Source organism: Delphinus delphis, chromosome 7, assembly GCF_949987515.2.
Source record: "Delphinus delphis chromosome 7, mDelDel1.2, whole genome shotgun sequence".
Classification (NCBI taxonomy): Eukaryota; Metazoa; Chordata; class Mammalia; order Artiodactyla; family Delphinidae; genus Delphinus; species Delphinus delphis.
The window spans coordinates 33,425,595-33,453,453 of record NC_082689.1 but is presented as its reverse complement, the minus strand read 5'-3'; the positions used below and the strand labels follow the sequence as shown (position 1 = coordinate 33,453,453).

Genomic DNA, 27,859 nt, shown 5'->3' with positions numbered 1-27,859 from the left:
CTGTATCATATATATGCACCATACAGGAATATCAAGTTTTTAAAAAAAACAACGCTGGGTATTTAAAAAGGTATTGTGGCCTTAATTAAATCCTTAATTCAGAAGGCACTTCAGTAACTTTCAGGGCTTCAAAGTCATGATCGTCATCACAGTACTAAAGAAAACATGTGTACCATGTACAAACAATAATTTCCAGTATTATGCAAGAAAACCTCATGTTTTAAGCATTTTCTTTTTTCCTTCTGTACAATTAAAAATAAAATGAAAAAAAATGAACATTGGTACGGTTTTTACAAATATTTTGTTTATTTTAATGAAGCTGGTACAGACAATGTCCATTTAAAACCCATATCCCAGGCCAAAAAGTACAAATAAAGTCAAAAAGAGCAGCGTTCTGCTGTATACACTTCTGCATGAATAACTTTAACTGCTAATGAAAATTAGAACTTTTCTGGGATCTTCTGACAAGATTTTTCTTTCATCTTAAAATGCTTTCTCTTCAGTGAAGCCATCTTTGGAGTTAGTCATTATTTTCACCACCTCTGTCACCTTGACTCCAACCTGATATTCCTCTTCTTTTGGTCCAGACCCTCAGATTTTAAAAGTAGCTTCAAGTTAAGGAAAGGTCATTTTTCCACAGTTCAGTTCTCTGAAAAACTTCCATCTCCCACTGAAAGTCACAGTCCAGGAGTGAAGCAATCACATGCTAGAACTTCAGGGCCAATTGGAAAGTCATTATGAACACTCGCATTAGTCAATCTTATTTATCACAAGCCTGTAAATGCACAGTCCTGGAAAAGGCGGCCTCTCTGTGCACACACATAATTTTTAAAAAGGAGAGGGCGATATGAATGGGGCTGAGGTTTGATCACCAAAAATCAGCACAATGAAAACAAACAATAATGAATAATGGGCACTAGAATTCAAATTACCAGATGTTCTAAAGAGATGGGGTGCCAGTTTTCAATTCTGTTTTGAACACCACATTACAAAAGAACTATTTTTAAAAATAAAAAAGGATTAAGGGAAAAGAAAAAATAAAAATATCTAAATTGTTGAACGACCCCCTGTTTGTTCCTGATAAACTTCAATCACATCTTCTTCCTCCATTCCCAACTGTAAGAGAAAAGAAAAGTGTTAGTAGTACAATATAAAAGTACTATTTTTTTTAATTGGCTGCAATTATGTGGCCACTGTTTTAAAGTGCAAAAAGATACAAAAGTAATCCATAGTTATCCTGTTCTAAAATTAAGAATACTGTTTCCGGGCTTCCCTGGTGGCGCAGTGGTTAAGAATCCGCCTGCCAATGCAGGGGACACAGGTTTGAGCCCTGGTCCGGGAAAATCCCACATGCCGCGGAGCAACTAAGCCCATGCACCATGACTACTGAGCCTGTGCTCTAGAGGCTGTGAGCCACAACTACTGAGCCCACGCACCACAACTACTGAAGCCCGCACGCCTAGAGCCCATGCTCCACAACAAGAAAAGCCACCGCAATGAGAAGCCCGTGCACCGCAACGAACCCACTCGCCGCAACTAGAGAAAGCCCGCACACGGCAACGAAGACCCAACGCAGCCGTAAATAAATAAATGAATTTATTAAAAAAAAAAAAAAAAGAATACTGTTTCCTTTAATCTAAAGAACAGAGAGGGGGACTTCCCTGGTGGTCCAGTGGTTAAGACTGTGCTTCCAATGAAGGGGCATGGGTTCAATCCCTGGTCAGGGAACTAAGATCCCATATGCCGCATGGCACAGCCAAAACAAAACAAAACAAACAAACAAACAAGGTTGCTTTGTTTTGTTTTTCTTTGTGGTATGCGGGCCTCTCACTGTTGTGGCCTCTCCTGTTGCGGAGCACAGGCTCCAGACGTGCAGGCTCAGAGGCCATGGCTCATGGGCCCAGCCGCTCCGCGGCATGTGGGATCTTCCTGGACTGGGGCACGAACCCGTGTCCCCTGCATCGGCAGGCAGACTCTCAACCACTGTGCCACCAGAAAGCCCAAAACAACCAAGTTTTAAAGAACAGAGAGGTATATCTTTTCCTCTGATACTATGTCTATGTAGTCATTCATGTTATTTTGCTGAGCCAACTTCACGTCCCAGTTTATTCACCATATAAAATTTAAGTGTTTCTGAAAAGTACCTTAAGGGAGTTTTAAATCTAATCAAACATGTATATAATAGTTTAAATAATAGTTTGATGGCATATTTTCTAAAACGCATTTTACTTCTAGATGTAATTACTTGATAGAATCTCTTTCAAAAAACCTGATCTCACTTTGAAATATATGTGGTTTTAGTTAGAAAAATACTGCCTAAGGATTCATTTCTAAGTGGTTTGCTTTGTCATCTACAATTCCTTCTGGCATATAACTATTATTTTCTTTGATAGTAACCACTCAATGAAGAAAACTTACTATACTTCTACTCTTATTTGACACCTCCAATTGTATAAGCTAGATTTTTCAGACCAGTCCTTCTCAACTCTTACAGAAAAGGAAAGGAAAAGAAGAAGAAAAAAGACCCTTTAAAATGCCTTATACAGAACATTAAGCAAGTATAAGCAATTAAGTTGTTTTTTTTAATGTGCTTTATATGCATTGAAATATTCTGGAATTTTTTTCTAAAAGACATTATTAATAATGGTTGCCTCTGAGAAATGGGAATGAAGAGATATCTAAAGTGTATTTTCCATTTTATATACTTTGGTAGTTTGGTTTTCTAATACGTTTATTTATTTTTAACACAAGTATTCTTTATTTAAAAAATAAAAGAGTACATAAGGGGGCTTGGTGTGGCATAGAAACCCAGGTGTTACACTCAGTGAGGCTTGCAAAGGACTGTAAATCTGTTGATTCTGATGTGCAGACAGAGTTAAGGAGCACTGTTAACAGGCAGACTGAAAACAAAAACCATCACTGTTTCCAATGAACTATAGTGGATCACAAAAGAAATTAAAAATAACATTTCAAAGGAAAGTCCAAGATCAGTATTTTATAGGTGACAATTTTGTGCTGAATTACAAAATGTGAAAATTAAAATATGCTAAGGGGGCTTCCCTGGTGGCGCAGTGGTTGAGAGTCCGCCTGCCGATGCAGGGGACACGGGTTCGTGCGCCGGTCTGGGAAGATCCCACATGCCGCGGAGCGGCTGCGCCCGTGAACCATGGCCACTGAGCCGGCGCATCTGGAGCCTGTGCTCCACAACAGGAGAGGCCACAACAGTGAGAGGCCCGCGTTCCGCAAAAAAAAAAAAATTTTAAATATGCTAAGAAATCTAAAAATAAAACATAGACTTAAGTGGATTTAGAAATTTTTTTAAAGTGATTAATTGGCTCTAGTATTATGGGTATCTTGATTGTGATAGACATATGAATATTAAAATAATTATTAATTAAAGAGGCTATTAAAATTTAATTTTAATTGCACATATAGCCTGGTAAATACTGCAAGGACTAAAATTCCAAACATTACAAGGAACCTTTAAATCAGGAAGGCAGCACATGTCCTCAAACTATGGAGAATATGAAGCCATCAGCTTTAAGGAGTACATTAGCAGAGGGACTTCCCTGGTGGCACAGGGGTTAAGAATCTGCCTGCCAATGCAGGGGACACGGGTTCAATCCCTGGTCCAGGAAGATCCCACATGCTGCAGAGCAACTAAGCCCGTGTGCCACAACTACTGCACCTGTGCTCTAGAGCCCGCAAGCCACAACTACTGAGCCTGCGTGCCTAGAGCCCATGCTCCACAACAAAGATAAGCCACCACAATGAGAAACCCATGCACCGCAACGAAGAGTAGCCCCCCGCTCGCCGCAACTAAAGACCACGAAGACCCAACACAGCCAAAAATAAATAAATTTAAAAAAAAAGTAATACATTAGCAGAGATGAGTAAACAGCAGTACAAAGAGGTCACTCCCTAAATATCTACTCTCTCCCACTGCCCCATTATTCTTCTTCTAAGAAGATAAATCTCTTAATGATAGTGAGGGAGGTGTCACTAAAATGTATTAAGTATCTTCTGTGTTGCAGAGATTATGCCAAGCTAGGACAGGGAAAATACAACATGAGTTTGGAATATCTTGTGCCAGACAGTAAGGAAGTACTTAAGAAAGTGCGTAGATACTAAACCTACAGGGAAAAGTTTGATGAGAAAAAGGATAGTCACATAGTTTCAAAGTATGTGCCCACAAATTACTCAATTAAAACAGGAAAAATAGTAACTACACAGTAAAGGAAAAAGACAACTGTTAAACTCAATGATAAGGGACTTCAGATACTCCAGATATTATGCCCTGAGAAAGACACATCACCATTTATGTAGTATTCCAGCCCAAAATACATAATCCGACTCTAGTCATGAAGAAACAGAACAGCCCAAATTGAGAGACTTTTTAGAAAATACCTGGTTTGTATTCTTCAAAAATGTAAATGTCATGAAGACAAAGACAGGCTGAAGAACTGTTCCAAATTAAAGATAATTAAAGAGACCCCTAAATAAAATATGTTGATACTGAACTGGATCCTGTGACGAGGGAGAAAATTTATTATAAGAGGCATAATTGGGACAGATGACAAAATTAGGTTGAAGACTAAAGTTTTCTAACAGTGTTAAGTGTCCTGAATTTTATTAACAGTACTGTGGTTATGTAAAAGAACATACTTATTCTTAAGAAATACACACTAAAATATTTAGTAAATGGCATGGTGCATGCAACCCACTCCCAAGTGGTTTGGATGATATATACATATATATACACACGCATATATTATATGTGGGGGGAGGGGAATAATAAAGCATAGGTAGCAAAATGTTAAAAACTGGTGAATCTAAGCGGAAAAGAGTACAGTTTTTTGGACTATTCTTGCAGATTTTCCATAAATTGAAAATTATTTCAAAATAAAAACTTTCTAAAGAGACGGAGAGGTGTCAAAAAGGAAAGACGCCAAATTGAAGGGGTCCCCACTGGCCAATATCTAAAGAACGTCATTATTCACACAGTTTCAAAGTATCTCCCCACAAATTACTTATTAATTACAAAAGAAAATGATAACTTTACAATGGATAAGAAATCTGGCAGTTACCATCTTAACTACATGACCAAAGTTAATATTACCCATAGCAGGACAAATGGACATCATCTAACTCCTGATACGATGCACTCGGAATTTCACAGCTTCACTCTGTGCTACTCCTACCAAAAATGCAAAACTGAATCTAATCATGAGGAAACAACAGACAAACCCAAATTGAAGGACATTCTAAAATACAGCCGGCCTGAATTCTTTTAAAAAATGTCAGTGTAATGAAAAACGAAGACTGAGTAATTGTTCCACATTAAAGCTAAGAGGCATGATAACTAGTTAGAATGCATATCCTGGATAAGATCCCAGGTCAAGTTAAAAAAAAAAAAAAAAAGGGAGGGCGCTATAAAGGACCTCACTGAGACAGATGGTAAAATCAGACTATTTTGATTGTATATTCAATTACAGTATTGTATCAAGGTTAAATCACTTAAACTAGATAATTTAACTGTGGCTCTTAGGAGAACAATAACACTGAAATATTTAGGGATAAAGGGCCCATATCAAATGGCCCACCAATAATGATAATCTGTATATACAGAGAGAACAAAAAAGCAAACATAGCACAATGTTAATAACTGGTGCATCTAGGAAAAAGGTTATAAAGGAGAATATTATACTAGTCTCATAATTCTGTAAGTTTGAAATGTTTTTAAACCAAAAAACTAATAATAACCATACACTGTTCCCACTATCAGAAATATCAAAAATGTTATTTTGTATTTGGAGGGGGGAATCTGTGTAAATATAAATACACACATTCTCTCTCACACTTTATTACTTTCAAATGCCTGGGGGGTGGCAGTGGGGATGGGAATAGAGAGGGTGGAATATATAAACAGAGAAAACAGTCCATACATACAATAACACAAATAAAGGCACAGAAGCATTAAAAAATGTAAACCAAGATGATAGAGCCAACTATGTTAATATACACTAAGCTTCTATATTAAGTTCTCAAAATGGGTCAAAAGTCAAAATTGAACTGTGAAGGTCACCATCACCATGAAAATGTACCAGAAATCTGCCAAATTTGAGGACCATCTGTCCATCCTCAAAAAGACGTAGTATGTGCCTTATGACAAGTTCAGTACTCATTTTCTACTTTCTACCTCTCTTTTTACAGGCACTTTTTGAAGGCAATACAAGGGAAGTTCAACTCAAAAGATAATTTTTCTCTTTAACAAATGATATACCAGTTAAATCAGAGAATATTCAAGAAAAGGACAGTTTAATGGTACCAGTGAACCAAATCATTCAATGCAGAATTTAAAATATGCCTTGAATCAGAGAAGAAATTATACTCACTTCTTTTGGAGTGTGATTATCAGCAATTCTCTGACCTTCAAAGAGAAACCTGAGTGAATTCATGGGAACTCCCTAAAAAGGTAGAAAACATACAAATATACAAATCTTAGAAGAGATAACAGGTACTTTGATGCACAAAAACCAAATATGAAAGTTTCAACAGAATATGTAGAACATAATAAAACTAGAGAGCTAATTCTATCATAATTATCATTTGCTGAGTACCAACTATTTGCTAGGCACTCCCTGTACCAAGTATTTTATAAACATAATCATAAATTTTCATCACAACAGCCCTGGAAGGTAGGTATTATCACGTTACCTTCATTTCACAGCTAGGGAATCTAAGGTATGGAGAAGGCACACAAGCTAGCCAAGAACTGAAGGCTAAATCTGCTCCTAAGCCTGTGCATTCTTAACCACTATTCTATATAGCTTCCTCTCAAATCTGTAGGCTAACATAAAGATAAAGTCAGATATTGGATGAGCAGCCTCACTAGCTTCCAACTGTACAAGCAAAATTGGTTTTTAAACAGATTAAATCAGAAATTCGGTAAAGCACAGGAGCAAGCCAGATAAACTACAGTAAACCTGTGATGCCATTTACAGCACTATAAATATCACAAAAGGTATTAAAATATATTTTTCTAATCACTTATTCCACAAAAATAGCTAAAAGAGAATAGATGGCTCATTTAAAGAGAAATAACTTCACTAATAAGTACAAATCAAGAATCATTTAGTCCAAAAGTATTAGAAAGTTCTGCTCAATAACAAATGTGTTAAGATTTTCACTGTTTCAATACAATACTATCCCAAAAACATCCAAAAAGATTCAAACTATCTTCCAATATGTACTATACTTAAATATATGAGACCTTGCAAACTTACCCTGTATTTGGTTTTAAACTATTTTTTGTGTTTTTTTTGGCCACGCTTCCGGGATCTTAGTTCCCCGACCAGGGATTGAACCTGGGAGCAGTGGAAGAGCCAAGTCGTAACCACTGGACCACCAGGAAATACCCTGGTTTTAAATTATTTCCAGGGTTGGGACTTCCCTGGTGGCGCAGTGGTTAAGAATCCACCTGCCAATGCAGGGGACACGGGTTTGAGCCCTGGTCCGGGAAGATCCCACATGATGTGGAACAACTAAGCCCGTGCGCCACAACTACTGAGCCTGCACTCCGGAGCCCACGAGCCACAACTACTGAAGCCTGCAAGCCTAGAGCCTGTGCTCCACAACAAGAGAAGCCACTGCAAAGAGAAGCCTGCACACCGCAACGAAGAGTAGCCCCTGCTCGCCACAACTAGAGAAAGCCCACATGCAGCACCGAAGACCCAAAGCAGCCATAAATAAATAAATAAATAAATAAATAAATAAAAATTATTTCCAGGGTTATGTTAAAAATAAACATGACTGGGCTTCCCTGGTGGCACAGTGGTTGAGAGTCTGCCTGCTGATGCAGGGGACACGGGTTCGTGCCCTGGTCCGGGAAGATCCCACATGCCACGGAGCGGCTAGGTCCGTGAGCCATGGCCACTGGGCCTGCACGTCTGGAGCCTGTGCTCCGCAACAGGAGCGGCCACAACAGTGAGAGGCCCGCTTACCGCAAAAAAAAAAAAAAAAAAAAAAAAGAATAAACATGACTGACAAGAGTGGAATATTCTTTGATTTTAACTATAGGATCTTTCAAAAATGAAATATCTTATGCTGAAGTCAAAAAAGTTTCTATAGAAACCAGTCTATAAAATCAAAATGGAAAGATGATTCAATCTCTCTCTATTGGGTAAGTATTCCATACTTCAGATATACTGAGTGTCCCATTCCTCGTATATCAGCAAATATAAGAAAAAAATTATCAAGCCTCTGTGAACTGAGTATAGAAACTTCTAAAGACTGTAGACTATGAAGCATAAAAAAGAAAGCTAGAAATTATACTAACTTGATGTTATATTATCTCCCCAAACCTAGCACCTTCAATTCTGGATCAGTTTAGTTTTCACTTTTGCACTGTTTTTTCTCAATAATCAACTCTCTCATTTACAGATGAGGTAAAAAGACCATATAATTTTCTTCAGAGTTGTTGTCAACAGTAATTGACAATGTATCCAAGTACCTATTAGCATACTGCACTTAATACGTTCGTTTCCAATTTTAGCTCCCATCATTATGACAAATGTGAGCTAGTTGAGCCCCAATTCAAAGACTTTACTGAGCATAACAATTAATATCAAAAACAGAAACAGGGAATTCCCTGGCAGTCCAGTGGTTAGGACTCTGCGCTTTCACTGCCAAGGATGCGGGTTCGATCCCTGGTCAGAGAACTAGGATTCCACAGTCCACGCAGAGTGGCCAAAAAAAACCAAAACAGAAACAAATATTTATTGTTTTACTTATCCTAACACCTAGATGATCTTTTTCTTCTTGCAAAGTCCTAACCATTAGACCACCAGAGAAGTCTCAAAGGATTACTTTTCTTTTGACAAGAAAGAAAAATTAATGATATATAAAGCACTGAATTTAATATTATAACATACAAACCTGTCTTTGACAGTATGATTCTTTGAGTTTCTTGAGATGTGTTGTCATTTTCACTTTGAAGTGAATCTCACTGCTATCCTACGGAGATATGAGGGAAAAAAGTCACTCTCTGTGTAAGCTATTTGCTTTGCTTGAAACAAATTATTTAATTACACATATACTACAAATAGAAATGTATACCTTGTCTCCTATATTTTCCCACCAAAATATTCTTTTTAGCATTCCTAACAGGTTTATTAAAATACTCTAATCATCCTCAAAGTTGCTATATACCCATTTCAAAATAAATTTAATAAAACGAACATAAAGATAATCTGTTTGAGGTGTTATAATTAGCAGCGTAAGTAAAAGTATGTATGTGAAAGAATGCATTCCTTCAGAACTGCATGCCTATTCTGTTTTCAAAATGAAAATGTGAACTGTCACAAACTCCCAAAGGCAACTCAAAACAAAAAGTACCCCCACAACTGAAGTGTCACTGAAGACGGTAAAACCTACAAAAGGGACGTAGACCACAAAATAACAGACACTTACTCCTGCCATAAAAAGTCACCACACAGAGTCTGGCTTCTCTTGCATGAGTGAAATGAGTCAGTCAAATTGATATATGGGATCACAGATAATTTTTTTCTACCCAGACTGTCAAGTAAACTACCAGGCAACCATCAGAAAAAAATACTGGCACTTGCATACTGTAAAAATTTCAAAGCCAATCCTAATGATTACATATCACATTCACAAATACGTGTTAGTGGAAGTTGCATGTTTTGTTTGTAACTATAATTTTTTTTAATTAATTATTTGTTTGTTTATTTTTGACTGTGTTGGGTCTTTGTTGCTACGCGCAGGCTTCCTCTAGTTGCGGCGAGCAGGGGCTACTCTTCGTTGCCATGCGCGGGCTTCTCATCGCGGTGGCTTCTCTTTGCTGTGGAGCACGGGCTCTAGGCGCATGGGCTTCAGTAGTTGTGACACATGGGCTCAGTAGTTGTGGCTTGTGGGCTCTAGAGCACAGGCTCAGTAGTTGTGGCGCACAGGCTTAGCTGCTCTGCGGCATGTGGGATCTTCCTGGACCAGGGCTTGAACCCGTGTCCCCTGGATTGGCAGGCGAATTCTTATCCACTGCACCACCAGGGAAGCCCTGTAACTATAATTATCTTTAAAAATAACAGGGAAATCCCTAGCAGTCTAGTGGTTAGGACTCAGCGCTTTCACTGCAGGGGCTGGGTTCAACCCCTGGTCAGGGAACTAAGATCCCGTATGCTGTGAGGTGTGGCCAAATTTTTTTTTAATTTATAATAAATAAATAAATACAAATTCTTGTCCTATGTATAATTTCACAAACTGACAAAATTTCTAGAGCAATACGTCACACCATAAGCTAAAATCAGTTCCAGATGAATTAAAGAGCTAACATTAAAAAAAATTTTTAATATTTTCTGTTCTTCTTAGGGAGAGACTTTTTCCCTAATCTTGACACTGGGAAATCCTTATTTTAAAGCAAGATTTAAACTCAGAAACCACTAAAAAAAAAAAAAAAAAAAAAAAAGGAGATTGATAAATGTGACTTAATAAAAACATAAACCATCTATACAGTAAGAAGCACCACAAAAGTTAAGAGACCCTGAAGAAAATATTCACAACATATATAACAGACAAGAAAAATCAAGAAAATATAAAGCACTCCTACAAATCAGTAATTGTTAAAAAGGTACTCCATGGCATAGGACAAACATACACAGGCGTACCTCATTTTATTGCACTCTGCTTTACTGCATTTTGCAGATACTATGTTTTTTTACAAACTGAAGCTCTGTGACAAACCTGAGTTGAGCAGGTCTACTGGCACCATTTTTCCAATAGCATTTGCTCATTTCGGGTCTCTGTGTCACATTTTGGTAATTCTCTAAATATTTCAAACCCTACCCCTGCAAAAAAAAGGCTCACTGAAGGCTCAGATGATGGTTAGCACTTTTCAGCAATAAAGCATTTTTTAACTAAGGTATGTACATTGGTTTTTTTAGACAAAGTGCTATTGCACACTTAAACTACATTATAGTGTAAACATAACTTTCAGATGCACTGGGAAACAAAAAATCCATGTGATCCGCTTTATTGCAGTGGTTTGGAACCAAACCCGCATGTCTCTGACGTATGCCTGTAAATCAGTGGAATAAAATTGACAGCCCAGAAGTAAACCCATATATATCTATGGTCAATTGATTTTGACAAAAATGTCAAGCAATTCAATGTGAAAAGGACAGACTTTTCAATCAATGGTCTGGGACAAATAGATAGCCACATGCGAAAGAAAGAAGTTAGACTCTTCTTCAAACTCATACAAAAATCATTCATAAAGTACTCAAAATGATCAAAAACTTAATGTAAGAGCTAAAACCATAAAAACCTTAGAAGACTCTATAGATATAAATCTTTGCGACCCTGGATTGGGTAATAGTTTCTTAGATATGACACTAAAATCACAGTAACAAAAGAAAAAATAAATTCAATTCATCGAAATTAAAAACTGTTTCTGCAAAGGACACAACTCAGAAAGTGAAAAGACAACCCAAAGATGGGAGAAAACATTTGCAAACCATCTATCTGATAAGGATCTAATATCTTAAATATATATGACGAGTTATTACAACTCAAAAATAAAGACAAGTAATCCAATCTAAAAATGGACAAAAGATCGGAATAGACATTTCTCCAAAGAAGATGTACAAATGGGCAATAAGAACAGGAAAAGATACTCATCATTAACCATCAGGGAAATGCAAATCAAAAACACAAGACACCACTTCACACTCGCTAGGATGACTATTAAAAAAAGACAACAGCAAATATTAACTAGAATGTAAAATAACAAACCTTCATACATTGTCGGTGGGAATGTAAAATGGTGCGGCCACCACTAAAAACAGTTTGGAAGCTCCTCAAAAAGTTTAAAAACGTTACTACTATATTAGACCCAACAATTCCACTCCTAGATATATAGAGAACTGAAAACATATCCACACAAAACTTACAATGAATGTTAATAGCAATATTATTCATAATAGCCAAAATATGAAAACAACCCAAATGTCCATTAACTGATGAATGGATAACAAACTCGGTATATCATACAATGAAATGTTATTCAGCCATAAAAAGGAGTGGAATACTGAAACACGCTACAATTTGAATGAACCTTGAAAATATTATGCTAAATAAAAGAAGCCAGACACAAAAAGGTCACAAATCATGTAATTCCATTTACATGAAATGTCCAAAATAGGCAAATCCACAAACGCAGAAAGTAAAGTAGATTAGCGGTTACTAGAGGCTGGGGGGAAAGGAAGATGGGGAATTATGCTAATGAATACACTGTGTCTTTTTTGGGGTGATGAAAATGTCCTGGAATCAAATAATGGTAATGGTTGTACAGCCTTGTGAATATACTAAAGCACCTAAATTATACATTTTAAATGATGAATTTATGGTATCTGAATTATATCTTAATAAAAATTTTCAAAATAACATGATCACAGAAAATAGGAAAAGGATATGAACACACGATTAATATAAACGTAATAGGCAAAAAAATTATACCTCATTGATAATCAGAGAAATGCAAAATAAAATGTCTAGCTATTACACTGGCCCAAAATTGAAAGACTGCTAATATCCCATGTTTCAGAGAATGTGGGGAAATGGTACTCTCATGCTTCCATGGTGAGTGTCTACTAGTTCTTTCTTTTGTCCCTTAAAAAAAAAACTATGAAGATGCATTCCTCCAATAATTTTCAGCTCAACTTTAATTATCTGTTAACATCTCAAAAAGAGTCAATAAGATACAGGCCAGAGTCTGTAGAAATAAGGTGCCAAGAAGGAGAAAGGGGTCAAGAAAAGGCCTGAGAGGCCCTTTGGTTTAAGGGTCCTAGCATTATCACTCAAGAGAAGTCGCTATATTTGCCACCGAAGCATGCTAACCAAGAAAAAAGTTTTATTAGAAGAAATTAAGGTGATCTATATCTGCCTAGCAGAGCAATTAAGAAAACAGTATCACCCTCTTCTGCCTCCAACAGATGCATATGTAGTAAATGAATCGCCATTTTTAAATAACTTGCCCTAGTTAAATCATTTTCTCTGTGTGTCAGAAATCATTCACACATTCCGGGGTCAAAGGAGAAAAATAATGAAACTCACCTGTCCGATGACTTTGAGTTTAATATATTCTCCTTCCTTCTTATCCCCCAAGTCCTCAGTTGAAGGTTTTGCCTCCTGAAAGAAAAGTACATATAAAGATAAAAGTTCCTATATGCTATTTTAATTATTCACCCATTACTTTGACTTACGGTACGAAACTTGCCCCTGAAAATACAGCAAGCATTTCTTTGCTCTGCCAGACAATTAAGCAAAAAAGGTCCTAAGTCAATTACTCTCTCAAACACCGGTTCTAAAGATCACTAAAAATCAAGAAAGAAGTCTCTTTTACTATAAAAATCCTATAGTAATGGTTCTAAAACTTCACTGAGCATCAGAATCACCTAAAGTACTTGTTAAAAGACTGCTGGGCCTCATACCCAGTTTTTTATTCAGTAGGTCTGGGGTAGGGCTGTAATATACATTTCTAATTAATTACCAGGTGGTGCTATTGCTGCTACACAAAGGAACAACCTGGAAACCATTATCTTCAGTCAACTCCTATTAGTCATAGGAAGCTCTTCTCCATGAATCCTTAACCAAACATGTTGAATCCAAGATTATTTTCTCACAACCTACTGGGAGAAGTTAACTACTCCAATTACAAAACTGTACTAAGAAACATAAATTAATCATATTAACATAAGCAAAGTCTATTTAGAAAGGAAAATCAAATAGCAAAGTATTGGCCTAATGTAGTCTTGAGTCAAAACAAATCAGTTTTGTATCAGCTATTATTTCAGACTATCTGAAGCAGTATATCCGATTTTAAAAGATTAGGCTTGGCTGAAAAAAAAAAATTAGGAGACTTAAACTGGAATAAGAAAAAAGCCCAAACAGAGTAAGTAGTAAAAGGAAAGAGGAGACAAAATTGGAAGACAAAAGAGTATAGCCCTCTTATAAACTATACAATAATAAATAAGATAATTTCAAATGAAGGCATATTGAAAAGAAAATGAAGTTAGAATAAACTAGTTGAAACAACTTTGCCATGAAGTATCTAAGAAAAAGTAAGCCATTTTTAGTAAAGGCGTAGCTTGGTAAATTTCAGTCAATGGTGTGATAAAAGTAGCTTTCCCGGGACTTCCCTGGTGGCGCAGTGCTTAAGAATCCACTTGCCAACACAAGGGACACGGGTTTGATCCTTGGTCTGGGAATATCCCACATGCCACGAAGCAACTAAGCCCCTGCGCCTCAACTACTGAGCCTGCACCCTAGAGCCCGTGAGCCACAACTACTGAAGCCCACACACCACAACTACTGAAGCCCATGCGCCTAGAGACCATGCTCCGCAACAAGAGAAGCCACTGCAATGAGAAGCCCGCGCACCACAACGAAGAGTAGTTCCCGCTCGCCACAACTAGAGAAAGCCCATGCGCAGCAATGAAGACCCAACGCAGCCAAAAATTAATTAATTAATTTAAAAAACAACAACAACAAAAAGTAGCTTTCCCATGCACTTTACCTTAGTTTGGCCACCATATTAGTCACTTATTTAAATATATGCTTTTTTATGATTCACAGCAATTTCAAGCTGTTAATCCATGCTTGATAAGAATATAACCAACTATACTGTATTTCAGAAGTAAAGTAACAAGGCCATTACCTGTTTATCTCATACCAGTAAGTGAAAACTAACAAACTCTTTAACATTCAAAATTTATTGAATATATTAAACTAGAAGTAGTAGCTTTTAAATTTAAGATACAGGCTAGAGTCCAGGGAAATGCTTAGATAACAGAACTGACTTCATTAGTGTGAAACCTTGCCTGTTTACCATTCTGCAGTACTTTCAACATTTGCTGACTACCGCGTATTATGGCAGCAGGCCAAATTAACCTTCTTTAGTGAGACAGTATTTCACCTGAAAACTAGAAGACTGTCTTCAAACATAGTCTCACAACCACATTTCTATGAATTTATATTCAGAGTTAACAGTTCCTTCTTCCTTTACATATCTAGAGAGGACAAGGACAGCTTATTCCACGCAGTGCAGGGCAACAAAGAGCAAAGAAGCGCTGAGTCCTCTTTAACTAAGAGAAGGGGTGTTAAGAAGCTTTATAGGAGTTAACCACAAGGAGAAAAACATCCCCCTGCAACCGGAGCAGCAATACATCAGCATAATGGGAGTGATTTTGCTCCAGTGTTTCCTAGACAGGGTAGCTACAGAGGCTACTCAGAACAAAAGAGTTCTTCCCCCTTCTCCAATCCATTGTCCACACTGCTTCAGAACTCTTTCTAAAGCACAGCTTCTCTGACTGTATAACTACCCCTAACAAAAAGGTGCTTTAAGGCCTAGAACCAAACTCCGCAGCACCTCATTCAGTTCCTCCATTACCAAGCTCAATTCTCATTTTTCTCTCTCCACTTCCTTTACAAACCAAGGATTTGGTTAAATTGGACTATTTGCTATTCCCTGAACATGTCTATAAACATTCTTCCACCTTCAGCCCTTTGCTGTTCCTGTTTCCTTTACCTGTAATACATATCCTCTCTCAACCTCTCTTGAAATCATCTCACAAAAATCCATCCCACACATCACCTGAAGTCCAGTATTTAAAAAAACTCTTCCAGGTACCACGGCACCCCTCAACCTTCCAACTGGGATTAATATTTTCCTTTAATGCTCCCATTGGCAATTTATTCATATCCTTTATGGCATTTATTCTCAATTTAAAAACACTCCCCCTTTACTGTCTTCTCGAGGAGTCAGCCTCATCTTTTTCTTCGAACTTCTTATGAGAGTACTCAGCATTTGCTGTTTCCACTTTTACTCTCAACCCACTGTACTCTGGTTTATATCCCACCATTCCACTTGACACTTCTCTCACCAAGGTTACCAGTTCAACTCCTTATTGCTAAACCCAGTGGAAAATTTCAAGTCTCATCTTTAACCAACAGATACTTATGACTTCTTCCTTGAAAACTCTCTACCTTTGGCCTCCAACATTCCATTGTCTCCTCATCCTGACCACTTCCTTAAATGCTGATGCTCCTCTAGGTTCCATGTCTTTAATCCTCTTTTTCTTCTTCTTCCTGGGTGACCCATAACTCCAACTACCTCTCAGATACTAATGACTCACAACCATCCTCACCAACCTGACAACTTTTCTGAGTTTCACTCATTTTTTCAAGTGCTTGAACATCTATCTCCACTTTGGATGTCCCCATAGGCACCTCAATTTAAGTGTCCAAAACTGAATGAATTATCTCTAACTCCTCTGTTAGCTTTAACTCCTCTTTCTGAAAACCAGAATCAAAAAAAACTACAATTCCTCCTGGATTCCCAATTACAATAAATGGTTACCATACACTCAGCTGCCCACAACAGAAATTTAGTAGTCATCTTTGGCTACTCTTCCTCTCTTAAATCTCACACTTAATCATTCATCATTTTGACAATTATATCTCTTAGTGACTCTCATTCTCTCCATTCCACTGCCTTAGTTCAGGCGCTCATTGTCGCTCATTAGCATTACTGCAATAGCATAACAAATGCCCCAAGTCTAGCTCCCCTCAATTAATTCTTCCCAACTACAACCAGAGCCATTTCTCTAAAATGCAATCTGATCTGCCAAGAACCTTCAGGATTAAGTTCAAACTCCTTAGCCAACATACACTGGTCTTCTGTGGGCTGGTCCCTGCGTAGCAATCCAGCCTTGTTCTCCTACTTCTCCTGCTAATAATATCTTTTGCTCCAGCCACACTGATCTACAATTCCTTAAACATGGTACTCTCTACCTTATCTCCACTATCTCTGTACATGTTAATCACCTCTGCTTGGTATGCCCTTTCCTACCCTATTCGCCTTTCAAGACCACTCAAGCATCGCTTCCTACAAAATGATTTCCCTCATCACCCTCTTAAATGTTCCCATACTGCTTACTTTAATCTTATTATAACATGTTTGCATATCTGCGTCTGCCACCAGATTGAGTTCCTTATTGGCATGCCTTACACTCCTCTGTATTTCTGGTCAAGCACAGTGTTTAGTATATATTTTGAAGATACTCAATACACTTGGTAAATTAACATTTTCTGTGACAGTTTTCTATGTCTTGACTTCCCTACAAGTTTACAAGGAGAGGGTCCAAGTTTTTCATCTTTATAATCTCTGTAGTGTCAGGCAAATACCAGGCAATTATTTAATGCTGGCTGAATTAAGCTAACAGCACTATTTTCTGTATCATACCACAAAACCTTACTAACGCTTCATACTTCTACTGTATTGACTATACAATAGTCAATACAAACAAAATCCTTTCAGTGTTTTATATTCACAGTTGGGAATAAGAGATAATTCACTTCAATTTCATAAGAACATGTGAATACTAGGATTTGAAATTTCCAAAAATAAACTGCCACTTTCCCTAGTCACTCCATTTTGGTGATCTCTTCCTAACTCTGAAGAACTAGAGCAATGTCATCTACACCCACTTGTTTAATAGCCTCATGCTTGCCTAATGCAGTCACCCAACTTTTCATGTGCTATCTTTTTTTTTCTTTTCCTTTGACAAACTAGTCTGGAAAATGAGAAGATCTTGGACAAAAAAGGCCAAAGTTTGTCTCCAGTGATCTTAGTGTCTTTTGTATGCCTTCTTTCCTTCTCTCCCCTGTAAAAAAGCAGCCAATACAGAATGGTATGGCACACTAGTCACAAAACAGTGAAAGCATTCAGCACTGGGTGTGGGACAGTAGGTCATCAGAGAAAAGAGAATCCCAGAGAGGGCTGGTTGATTTGGCTGGAAAGGTTACACAGCCCCCAGAGCAGAAGAAACTGGTAATGTAAAGAAAAGTAAACGTATGTACAAGATCAAAGACAGGAACTGGAAACCTCTAAATTCTCTGGTCTGTGTTATCTAGAGATTAAATCATGGTAACTGGAACAGTAAAAGGAATTTATCAGACACCAGGCACTACCAACTCTTCTTTCCAAGATATAAATTAAACAGCTTAGAAATAGAAGATAGCTGGATCTGAAAAGAAGAACTGGACAGGAAAAGACAGAGAACACAACAATCCTCATTTACAAATGTACAGAATTCAACAGAAGGTTTTTATTGTGCCATTTCAAAGTCAAAAGAACAAGAACTTTGCTAAAATCACTATGGCAATCAGTATGTTGACAATTCAATCACAGGAAAACAGCACCACACTTAACTACCCCCAATCTGTCAATGACCCTTCCAGTTGTACAAGGATTGTTCATTCTTCTGAAAGAGGGGGGATTCTGGGGAAAACTAAAAATAAAGAATACATTTACTCTTATTTGATGACATTAACAAACCTGTTCAATTTTAAAGGTGGGACAACAGTATCCTGGTTTTGTTAAAAGAATAAGTCCTTCTCTTTTAGAGATACATATTGAAATACTTGCAGATGAAAAGACAAAATGTCTGGGTTAGTTTCAAAATAATGTTATGAAGTGGAGTGGCGTCATGCAAATGAAATACGATAGGCCAAGAGATGGGTATATGCGTTCAATTAAATTTTTCCATAACAAAACATTTCATTAAAAATACATTCAAAGTTCCCAAAAATTCTGTTAACCATAGTTCTCACTGTACATCAGTTTATTTCATTTTATTTCCTAATGAAGAAAGCTCAACAAGGATTAAATTGGATGATTCTAGGGCTTCCTTGGTGGCGCAGTGGTTGAGATTCCGCCTGCCGATGCAGGGGATGCGGGTTCGTGTCCTGGTCCGGGAAGATCCCACATGCCGCGGAGCAGCTGGACCCGTGAGCCATGGCCCCTGGGCCTGCACGTCCGGGGCCTGTGCTCCGCAACAGGAGAGGCCACAGCAGTGAGAGGCCCACGTACCGAAAAAAAAAAAAAAAATTGGATGATTCTAATAACTGTATCCATTATTTAAAGATACAAACCCTCGGGCTTCCCTGGTGGCGCAGTGGTTGGCGGTCCGCCTGCTGATGCGGGGGGCGTGGGCTCGTGCCCCAGTCCGGGAGAATCCCACGTGCCGCGGTGCGGCTGGGCCCGTGAGCCATGGCCGCTGGGCCTGCGCGTCCGGGGCCTGTGCTCCGCAGCGGGAGAGGCCGCAGCGGTGAGAGGCCCGCGTACAGCAAAAAAAAAAAAAAAAAAGATACAAACCCTCAAATTACAATAAAGTCATCTCCCTCATACTTCAATGGATTTACCACAATTCTAAAAATACACACACACACACACACACACACACACACACATTTTTTCAGTGCATGCTGCCTATGTTCAAATTTAATGAGACAGTACTAGACATTTGAAATAAAACTGACCAGACTTAACTCCATAACTTGAAGTTAAGTCAAGCTGTCAAGACACTGGGACTTCCGTAAATTTACATTCAACCCTAGAATTGCAGTTAAACACTAAACAAAGACAACTTCTCAGAAACTAAAGATTATAATTGAAAATCCCACTGGTTGGACTTCCCTGGTGGTGCAGTGGTTAAGAATCTGCCTGTCAATGCAGGGGACTCGGGTTCAATCCCTGGTCTGGGAAGATCCCACATGCCGTGAAGCAACTAAGCCGTGCACCACAACTACTGAGCCCGCACGCCACAACTACTGAAGCCCGCGTGCCTAGAGCCCATGCTCTGCAACAAGAGAAGCCACCGCAATGAGAAGCCTGCACACAACAAAGAGTAGCCCCCGCTCGCTGCAACTAGAGAAAGCCCATGCACAGCAACGAAGACCCAACACAGCCAAAAATAAATGTTTTAAAGTTAAAATATATATATATATATTTATATTTAAAAAAAAAAGAAAAGGAAATCCTGCTGGTTATATAAACCTTACTCTCTGCAGGTAGACTATGGACCTATGCAAAGCCTAGAACAAACTGGCTTCACTGTATCCAAAAGTACTAGCAGGCAGATTTAGAGGTATGGCAGACATTGTTAATTACCTATCCAGGATCCATTTTCCCCTTCTTCCTTACAAAGGGAAGCCTAAATTTGCCAGCCAAAAAAAAGAAAGAAACAAAAAATTCTAATCTTCTCTTATGGCCACATGATGCAGTGCTGGCCATGCAGATAGAAGGTGACATACTTTTTGCTGGTACATACTTTTTGGCATACTTTTATCCTTTGCTCCATCCCTTTCTCCTGCCTGGAACAAGACACAAAGTAACCTTGCCGGCAAGGAGACAAGCATCAGAGTGAAGACACCTGCTAAGGACAGAGGGGAAAGAAGTATGAAGGCATGGTGGAGCTGCCTTACCATCCCTGAACTACTTATGTCTGAATTTCTTGCTTCATTAGAAAAATAAACTGCAAACTTGTTTAACCTACTATATATCAGATTTTCTGTTATTTAGTCCAAAAGCAATCCAAATTGACATAGGAGGTGCTCTAAATAGGTAGCATTTGGCTTATATTAAAAAACAGCTCCTAGAAAACCAGCTCAGTGTGCATCAAAAACAGAATAGATAAGTAAATTGTGGTACAGTCATACAATGGAATGCAATGTAGCAATGGGATTTAACAACATACAACTATACACAATAATATAGACATATCTCCAAACAATGCTGAGCAAAAGAAGCAATACACTGAAATATATACATACTGTATGATTCCACTTATAAAAAGTTATAATGTATAAAAGCAGGCAAAACTATGTTGGTAGTCAGGACAGTCATTCTTTTTTCTTTAATAAATTTACTTATTTTTTTATTATTTTTTTTTGGCTGAGTTGGGTCTTCATTGCTGCATGCAAGCTTTCTCTAGTTGCAGTGAGTGGAGGCTACTCTTCGTTGTGGTGCATGGGCTTCTCACTGTGGCTTCTCTTGTTGCGGAGCATGGGCTCTAGGTGCACAGGCTTCAGTAGTTGTGGCACGTGGGCTCAGTAGCTGTGGCTCGCATACTCAGTAGTTGTAGCTCGCGAGCTCTAGAGCACAGGCTCAGCAGTTGTGGCGCACGGGCTTAGTTGCTCTGCAGCATGTGGGATCTCCCCGAACCAGGGCTCAAACCCGTGTCCCCTGCACTGGCAGGTGGATTCTTAACCACTGCGCCACCAGGGAAGCCCTGGACAGTCGTTCTTAATCTGGGTGCTGGCTGCATGGATGTGACCAGTTTTTGAAAATTCAGCAAACTGTACATTTATGTACACTTTTTCATATATATATTTATCTTCAGTAAAACCTTTAAAAATATCTGACCCTGGCTATTGAGAACAGCAGGTCCAGCAAACAGAACTCCACCCTTCCTTCCTTCAGGTCTTTTCCTTCAGATTCTCAATAGCTCAGTAAAAGCAATCAAATGCAAAAAGAATGGTCAAAATATAAAAGTATAACAAATACAACATATCTTTAAATAAACTTAAGTCGTGTTGCAGGAATTCCAAATTTTAAACCATAAGACTAAGGTACTCAATAATAGGATCTGTGTGGCCTTACCCACATGACTTTTTTAAAGTAGAATATCAGAGAATAATCTACAAAAAAAAACCCACACACCATTTTAATACATTCCAAAATGGGATACCAAACATGACTTAGAGAAAATGGGAGTTCCCTGGTGGTCCAGTGGTTAGAACTCGGTGCTTTCACTGCCTGGGCCCAGGTTCAATCCCTGGTCGGGGAACTGAACTAAGATCCCACAAGCAGCGCAGGATTATTATTATCCATAACAATGGATAATATCCCAATGTCCTGGAAGAAGCAAATGATTCAATTTTGGAGATAACGTTACTAGGTCTATTGCTAATAGAACTAAAGATCCAGAAGGTATGCAAACACATCATAAAAGGAAAACTACTGCATGACAACCAACCCTTCCTCAATAACAAAACACCATGGGAATTGAAAGAGGAGGAGAAAGATACCTGCTGTTTCACGTTTCTGAGGCAACCTTTCAATTCTAGGGCCTAGAATGCTGCCTGGAACATCAATAAATACTTGTTAAATGAATGAATCTGACCACTCATTCCTTTAAAAACTTTTACTAAGTATTCAGTCACTCTGCTAGGCACTTCAGAAAAAAAGGGTGAATAAACCCTGATTCCTGACCCTGAAAAGCAAACAGTAAAATGCAGAAAGGCATTTAAATAAATGATTACAACACTAAATATATAACCTATAATAGAAACATCCTAACTGGTATGGGGGGCTAATGAGTGTCAATAGATATTTGACAACTGCTTTACAGTTTTGAAATCTGAACTACTCCACTAACCCTGAGTACTCTTTTTTTTTAATTAATTAATTTAATTTATTTATTTTTGGCCGCGTTTGGTCTTCGTTGCTGAGCACAGGCTTTCTCTAGTTGCAGCGAGCGCGGGCTTCTCATTGTGGTGGCTTCTCTTGTTGCGGAGCACGGGCTCTAGGCGCCCGTGCTCTGCAACAAGTAGTTGTAGCACACAGCCTCAGTTGTTGTGGCGTGCAGGCTCTAGAGCACAGGCTCGTTAGTTGTGGCGCACGGGCTTAGTTGCTCCACAGCATGTGGGATCTTCCCGGACCAGGGCTCAAACCTGTGTCCCCTGCATTGGCAGGTGGATTCTTAACCACTGCGCCACCAGGGAAGTCCCCTTCATGAGTACTCTAACATAATAATCATACTCAGTTTTTAAAATACTATTAAATAATGTTCAGGTAACATTTTATTTGAAATGTTTCATTATAATCAATATGTTTGCAACATTTACTAGCAGCACTTCGTATATCTGTCAGAGAGAAGACAGAATACATCATTCCTCTCCTGGGGCATGGAATGTTTAATATATGTATCACTAACTAGATGCTCAAGTCAGCTACAGTATGCAGCTATGTATGTTAATACTTATTCTTAACATACTTATAAGTATGTTATACTTATTCTATGACATAAATAGTATACATAATTATGAACTTTAATATACACCTAGTTTATCATATTCTCCTGCTATCTCAAGCTAACAGAAAGATCAGCAAACATCAACAACAGAGAGATATAAAGAATGCTGCAGGGAATAACGCTATCCTAACAAAAGAAATACAATTAATGTGGTAGACTAAAGATAATTGCAAATTCTTTGTTACTCTTCCTATTAAGAAATGGAGTTTAGATGCCTTTCCCTTGGTGACTATAGTTAATAATACTGTATTGTATATTTGAAAGTTGCTGACAGTAGATCTTAAAAGTTCTTATCACAAGAAAAATTTGTAACTGGAAGATTGAGATTGACATATATACACTAATGTGTATTAAATGGATAACTAATAAGAACCTGCTGTATAAAAAATTAAATAAAATTCAAAAACAAAAAAAAGAACATTTGTAACCATTGTGGTGATGGATGTTAACTAGACCTATTGTGGTGATCATTTCACAATATATACAAATACTGAATCATTACGTTGTACACCTGAAACTAATATGTTATATGTCACATATATCTCAATAAAAATAAATGCCTTTCCCCTGAATCTGGGCTGGGCTTAGTGATTTGCCTAACCAACAGAATGCAGAAGTGACTTCCAAAGTTAGGTTCTAGAAGGCTTGGGGTTTCCACCCAAGGTTCTCTAGAACACTCTCTTGTGAGCCCTGAGCTTCCATAAGTCTGAATATCCTGGGGTCCCCATGCTCAAGAGAATACATGACGAGAGCACTCACAGAGGCCTTGAGACTATATGAAGAACCCATCCGTTACAGCCCACAGTCATGTGAGTAATCCCAGCAGAGACCCCACACATCAAGGAGCAGTGATGAGCCCAACCCACAGAGCCCTGCCCAAATTGCAAATTTATGGGCAAAACAAGACTTTTGCTTTAAGCCATTACATTTTGAAGTAGTCTGTCAGGTACCAACAGATAACCAGAATTACATAATGCTTCAAAATCCTTCACTAAAGATAAAAGGAGATCATTCAATCAATATCTCTCTCTCTCTCCCTCTCTGCCCGCCCTCTCTCTGAGGTGGGGACGGACAGAGTAAAACTGCTACAACAGATTCAGTCAGCATTTGAAGCAAATCAGTTATCCAATTATTACAAATTAACAGACCTGAATTGAAGAGCTGAAGTCCATGCTGCCTTTCATGATTCTGATGTGAAAAAAAACACTATAAATGTGAATGTAAGGAAGGAAGAAGGAAAAATATTTGTACAAATTACCCTTACCAGTTTGATATTAAACTTCTTGTTCTATGTAAGTGCTCAGTTTTGCTGCAACGCGAAATTAGGCTAAAAGTGAGCACCCAATCAGGTCTCTATTATTGGTTAAAGGCTAGTCCTTCACCTTTTTTGAGGGATCACGTACCCCTTATGAAAGCTATGGATCCTTTCTCCCTAAAAAAAATACACATGCACAAATATAACTTCATACAATTTCCATACAATTTCAGTGGATTTTCAGCCCTTAGGATTCATGATCCTCAGGTTTAGAACCTGTATTAGAGGATTATTCAATAATGGTACACTGGATAATGATGGCATTGTTAGAATTATGAGAAATTATTTCATTCAAATTCCAAAAATAATCATTTTTCATTAGTCAATGGAGAACCCAGCAATTCAAGTCTTGTGTGACTTTAATGTCCACCTTTTTTTTTTTTTTTTTTTTTCCGGTACGCGGGCCTCTCACTGTTGTGGCCTCTCCCGTTGCGGAGCACAGGCTCCAGACGCGCAGGCTCAGCAGACCGGGGCACGGCACGAACCCGTGTCCCCTGCATTGGCAGGCGGACTCTCAACCACTGCGCCACCAGGGAAGCCCTGTCCACCTATTTTAACTTGAAATTATTACTCAATTCCAATATCTTAGCACAGACAATAACCTTCTGAGAGATGCCTCAGAAAATACATTGTTCTAAAACAACCTGGTTTATATTGTCTTTTGGGGACAGTGGTTCAGTCTCATGCTGCTGATATGGCACAGTAGTAACTTGGAATTCTTACTCTCACTCATAAGCCTCATCAGGGTAAGAGTTCAGCTTCCTATCTCTTTAAATCCTTAGCATCCCAACACTAAAATTGTACTGGGTCCCGATTATTATTAACAACGACATTGGTCAATCAGCCTAGAGCAACAGTGCTCATACTTTATGGTCACAGGACTCTTTTACACTCTTAAAAATTATTTAGAACCCCATAAAGCTTTTGTGAAGTTGGTTATATCTATTGAGGTTTGCAGTATTAGACACTGAAACTGAGAAATGTTTTATATACATATTAATTCATTTTAAGATAATAAACCCAATATATATTAGCAAATAATGTATTTTTATTAAAAATATTTTTCATGTTGCTATTTATGAAAAAAACTTTTTTTTGGGGGGGCTGCGTTTTGTCTTCGTTGCTGTGCATGGGCTTTCTCTAGTTGCGGCGAGCAGGGCTTACTCTTGATTGCAGTGCACGGGCTTCTCATTGTGGTGGCTTCTCTTGTGGCGGAGCATGGGCTCCAGGCACGCAGGCTTCAGTAGTTGTGGCACACAGGCTCAGGAGTTGTGGCTCGCGAGCTCTAGAGCACAGGCTCAGTAGTTGTAGCGCACAGGCTAAGTTGCTCCGCGGCATGTGGGATCTTCCCAGACCAGGGATTGAACCCATGTCCCCTGCACTGTCAGGCAGATTCTCAACCACTGCACCACCAGGGAAGTCCCGAAAAATTTTAATAATAGCAATATGAAACACTGGTAAGGATATGATGCTACCCTCATTAAATGGTACTGTGTATATAAATCACAATTTCTTGAAAGTAGCAATGAAGCATCAATCTTAAAAAATACATATTTTCAAAACAAAACTAGTAAGAAAAGTGGCATTGTTTTGCATTTTTGCAAATCTCTTCAATGTCTGGCTTAACAGCAGCTGGATTTCCACATCTGCTTCTACTGATACATTTTAATCTGTTGTGATATACCAGGTCATGTCAATCTCTAGAAAACTCCACTGAACACTCATGAAAGAATGACAGTGGAAAAGACAATGTCTTAGTATTATCGTGAAAATTGTTTTGGCCCCAAGGACCCCCTGAAAAGAACCTAAAGAACCTCTGGCCTAGAGGCACCTGTTAGTGTCCTAGGTCCTTTATTTCTTCCTTCAAGTCTCTTTTAAATGACTGGAATTCAAACTGGAGCAATAAATTCTACAATTTACTGTATAATCCCTTCTGTACACTGCTCTTTCATCAGACTATAGTAAATTTCAACAGGATTTCTAGCCACTTCTGAGCATCAAAATAAAAGGCTGATGAAATTAAGCATTTACACCTGTTCTTTCCTCCCTGGTAACCAAGTAAACAACTATCTAGGGAGACAGTTATAATGCCATTCCCATACCAATTTGGGAATTAATCTAGACTGTTAGTAATAAGATCCACCCAAAACTAATCTAGATTATGGTTTAACCTTAAAAATATAAATGTACGTTTTGCGCAACAGTACAAATCCACAAAAGCCTCACTTGCTCTCACCAAGTGGTACAAAACTGAACTGGGTTAAAAGCCAAGGGAATAAGTGTGTTAACTTTAAAAGTTCAAGTACATTATGGGGCTGAATGAGAAACAGTTTTCTAGATAATTATCACTAAACAAGCAAAAGGTCCAAAAATACTTTAAAAAGTCAAAGTCGTCTGAGCAAACAAAACAAAGTCCAGACAAAAAACCTATAAAGTAAAAACTAGCCATAAACATGGTTAAATAGAAAAGGATGAGGAAGAAAAACTTACCACATAAAATCAAACACTCCTGATTGAGTGCAAATCCCAAGTAAATTCTTGATATTAACATTCAGATGGAGCACTCTGCTATAACAGGAAGCTTTCTGCAAATGTTCTGCAACTGCTCTACATACACGAAGTTTTCCTATCCTTTTCCTCAAAGGTATCAGTCATCTTCATGTTAACGCCCAGATGAAACGCTTTCTGTTGCTCTAGCAGTTTTGTTCTACTTTGTTTCTTGATTATTCAGAGTTCTCTCTTACAACTGGAGAGCTACTGAACCAATCCCGAGTAAGAAATAGGAAAGTACAAGAAAGAGGCGACAGCTCTGCACACCCACACGGAAAAGGACTCAGAGCAGAGCAGAGACAGCCCGGCCCCAGCTGCAATCCGAACGGAAGGCAGAGCTTTCTAGGTTCCCAGCAACACCAGACAATGTCTCCCTCCCCCCCGCCCCCACTCCAAGACTATCTAAAGACTAAGAACCCAAAAGTGGAGTCCACCCGCTTTTCAGGGCCACGGAGGCTCCGGGGCAGGTAATCTCTCCCGTTACATAACTGGGGCCTAGGGCCCTGCTTTTGCAATGAGTCCTCTGAAGAGGCAGGCACACGGGTTCCCCACGGACCCTCTCGGGAAAGTGGAAGCTGTGCTCTCTGCACCTGGTCGGCCCCGGAGAAAGAAGGGAGACGACTTGAGGCCGCGACCGGAGGCGCTGGGGCACAGGGGGTGATGAGCCAGCCAGGCGAGGGCCAGGGCGGCTCCCGAAGGCCCGCGGCAGGCCCGGGCGTCTCCGGTCCTACTCCACTCCCCTCCCTCGCCAGCCCAGTCCCCACCGGCCGCCCCCTCCCCCATTCCGGCTCCCCTCCCCCGCGCCTCCATCCCCGGCCCCAGCCGAGCGGCTGGCGGACGTGCGGAGTAAGGCCTCGGCCACCGCCATCGTATGGCTCCCAGGCCAGTACCTGGTCAGACATGGTGACGGTGGTTTCCCCCGGGGTCTCCGCACAGCAGCGGCCTCGGGTAGGCAGAACCTCGCTCCGGGGTTTACAAATCCGTCTCCCTTCCCCACAGCACAACACCGCGGCGGGAGGCACTTCCGCTACGCCTGGCGTCA

General features: G+C 39.1%; 1 protein-coding gene across 8 annotated transcripts; it reads right to left on the bottom strand.

The window, feature by feature from the left end:
* Positions 1 to 27,859, bottom strand: SUMO1 (small ubiquitin like modifier 1). 8 transcript variants are annotated; one of them, XM_060016284.1, is made up of 7 exons: positions 27,708 to 27,859; positions 20,187 to 20,291; positions 19,009 to 19,154; positions 13,129 to 13,203; positions 8,938 to 9,010; positions 6,396 to 6,467; positions 1 to 1,116 (listed from the first exon to the last, which is right to left on the bottom strand). In XM_060016284.1, exons 2-7 carry the CDS (start codon positions 20,214 to 20,216, stop codon positions 1,048 to 1,050), a joined length of 465 nt encoding a protein of 154 aa, XP_059872267.1. In that variant the 5' UTR covers positions 20,217 to 20,291; positions 27,708 to 27,859; the 3' UTR covers positions 1 to 1,047. The 8 variants fall into 8 exon arrangements, with proteins under 8 accessions (XP_059872267.1, XP_059872268.1, XP_059872270.1 ...); XM_060016285.1 differs by having other exon boundaries at positions 20,187 to 20,288; XM_060016287.1 differs by lacking the exons at positions 19,009 to 19,154; positions 20,187 to 20,291 and adding exons at positions 24,101 to 24,140; positions 26,758 to 27,021 and having other exon boundaries at positions 251 to 1,116; positions 8,938 to 9,015; positions 27,708 to 27,853.

Excerpts from the sequence above, each read along its gene's own strand:
- SUMO1 (XM_060016284.1), bottom strand. The coding sequence starts at position 20,216 with ATGGAGCAAAGGATAAAAGTATGCCAAAAA. Across the intron at positions 13,204-19,008 it reads GCCACCAGGGAAGCCCGAGG|GAGGCAAAACCTTCAACTGA; the intron begins GTTTGTATCTTT and ends CTTTTCTTTCAG. Across the intron at positions 9,011-13,128 it reads AACTCAAAGTCATCGGACAG|CAGTGAGATTCACTTCAAAG; the intron begins GTGAGTTTCATT and ends TCCGTAGGATAG.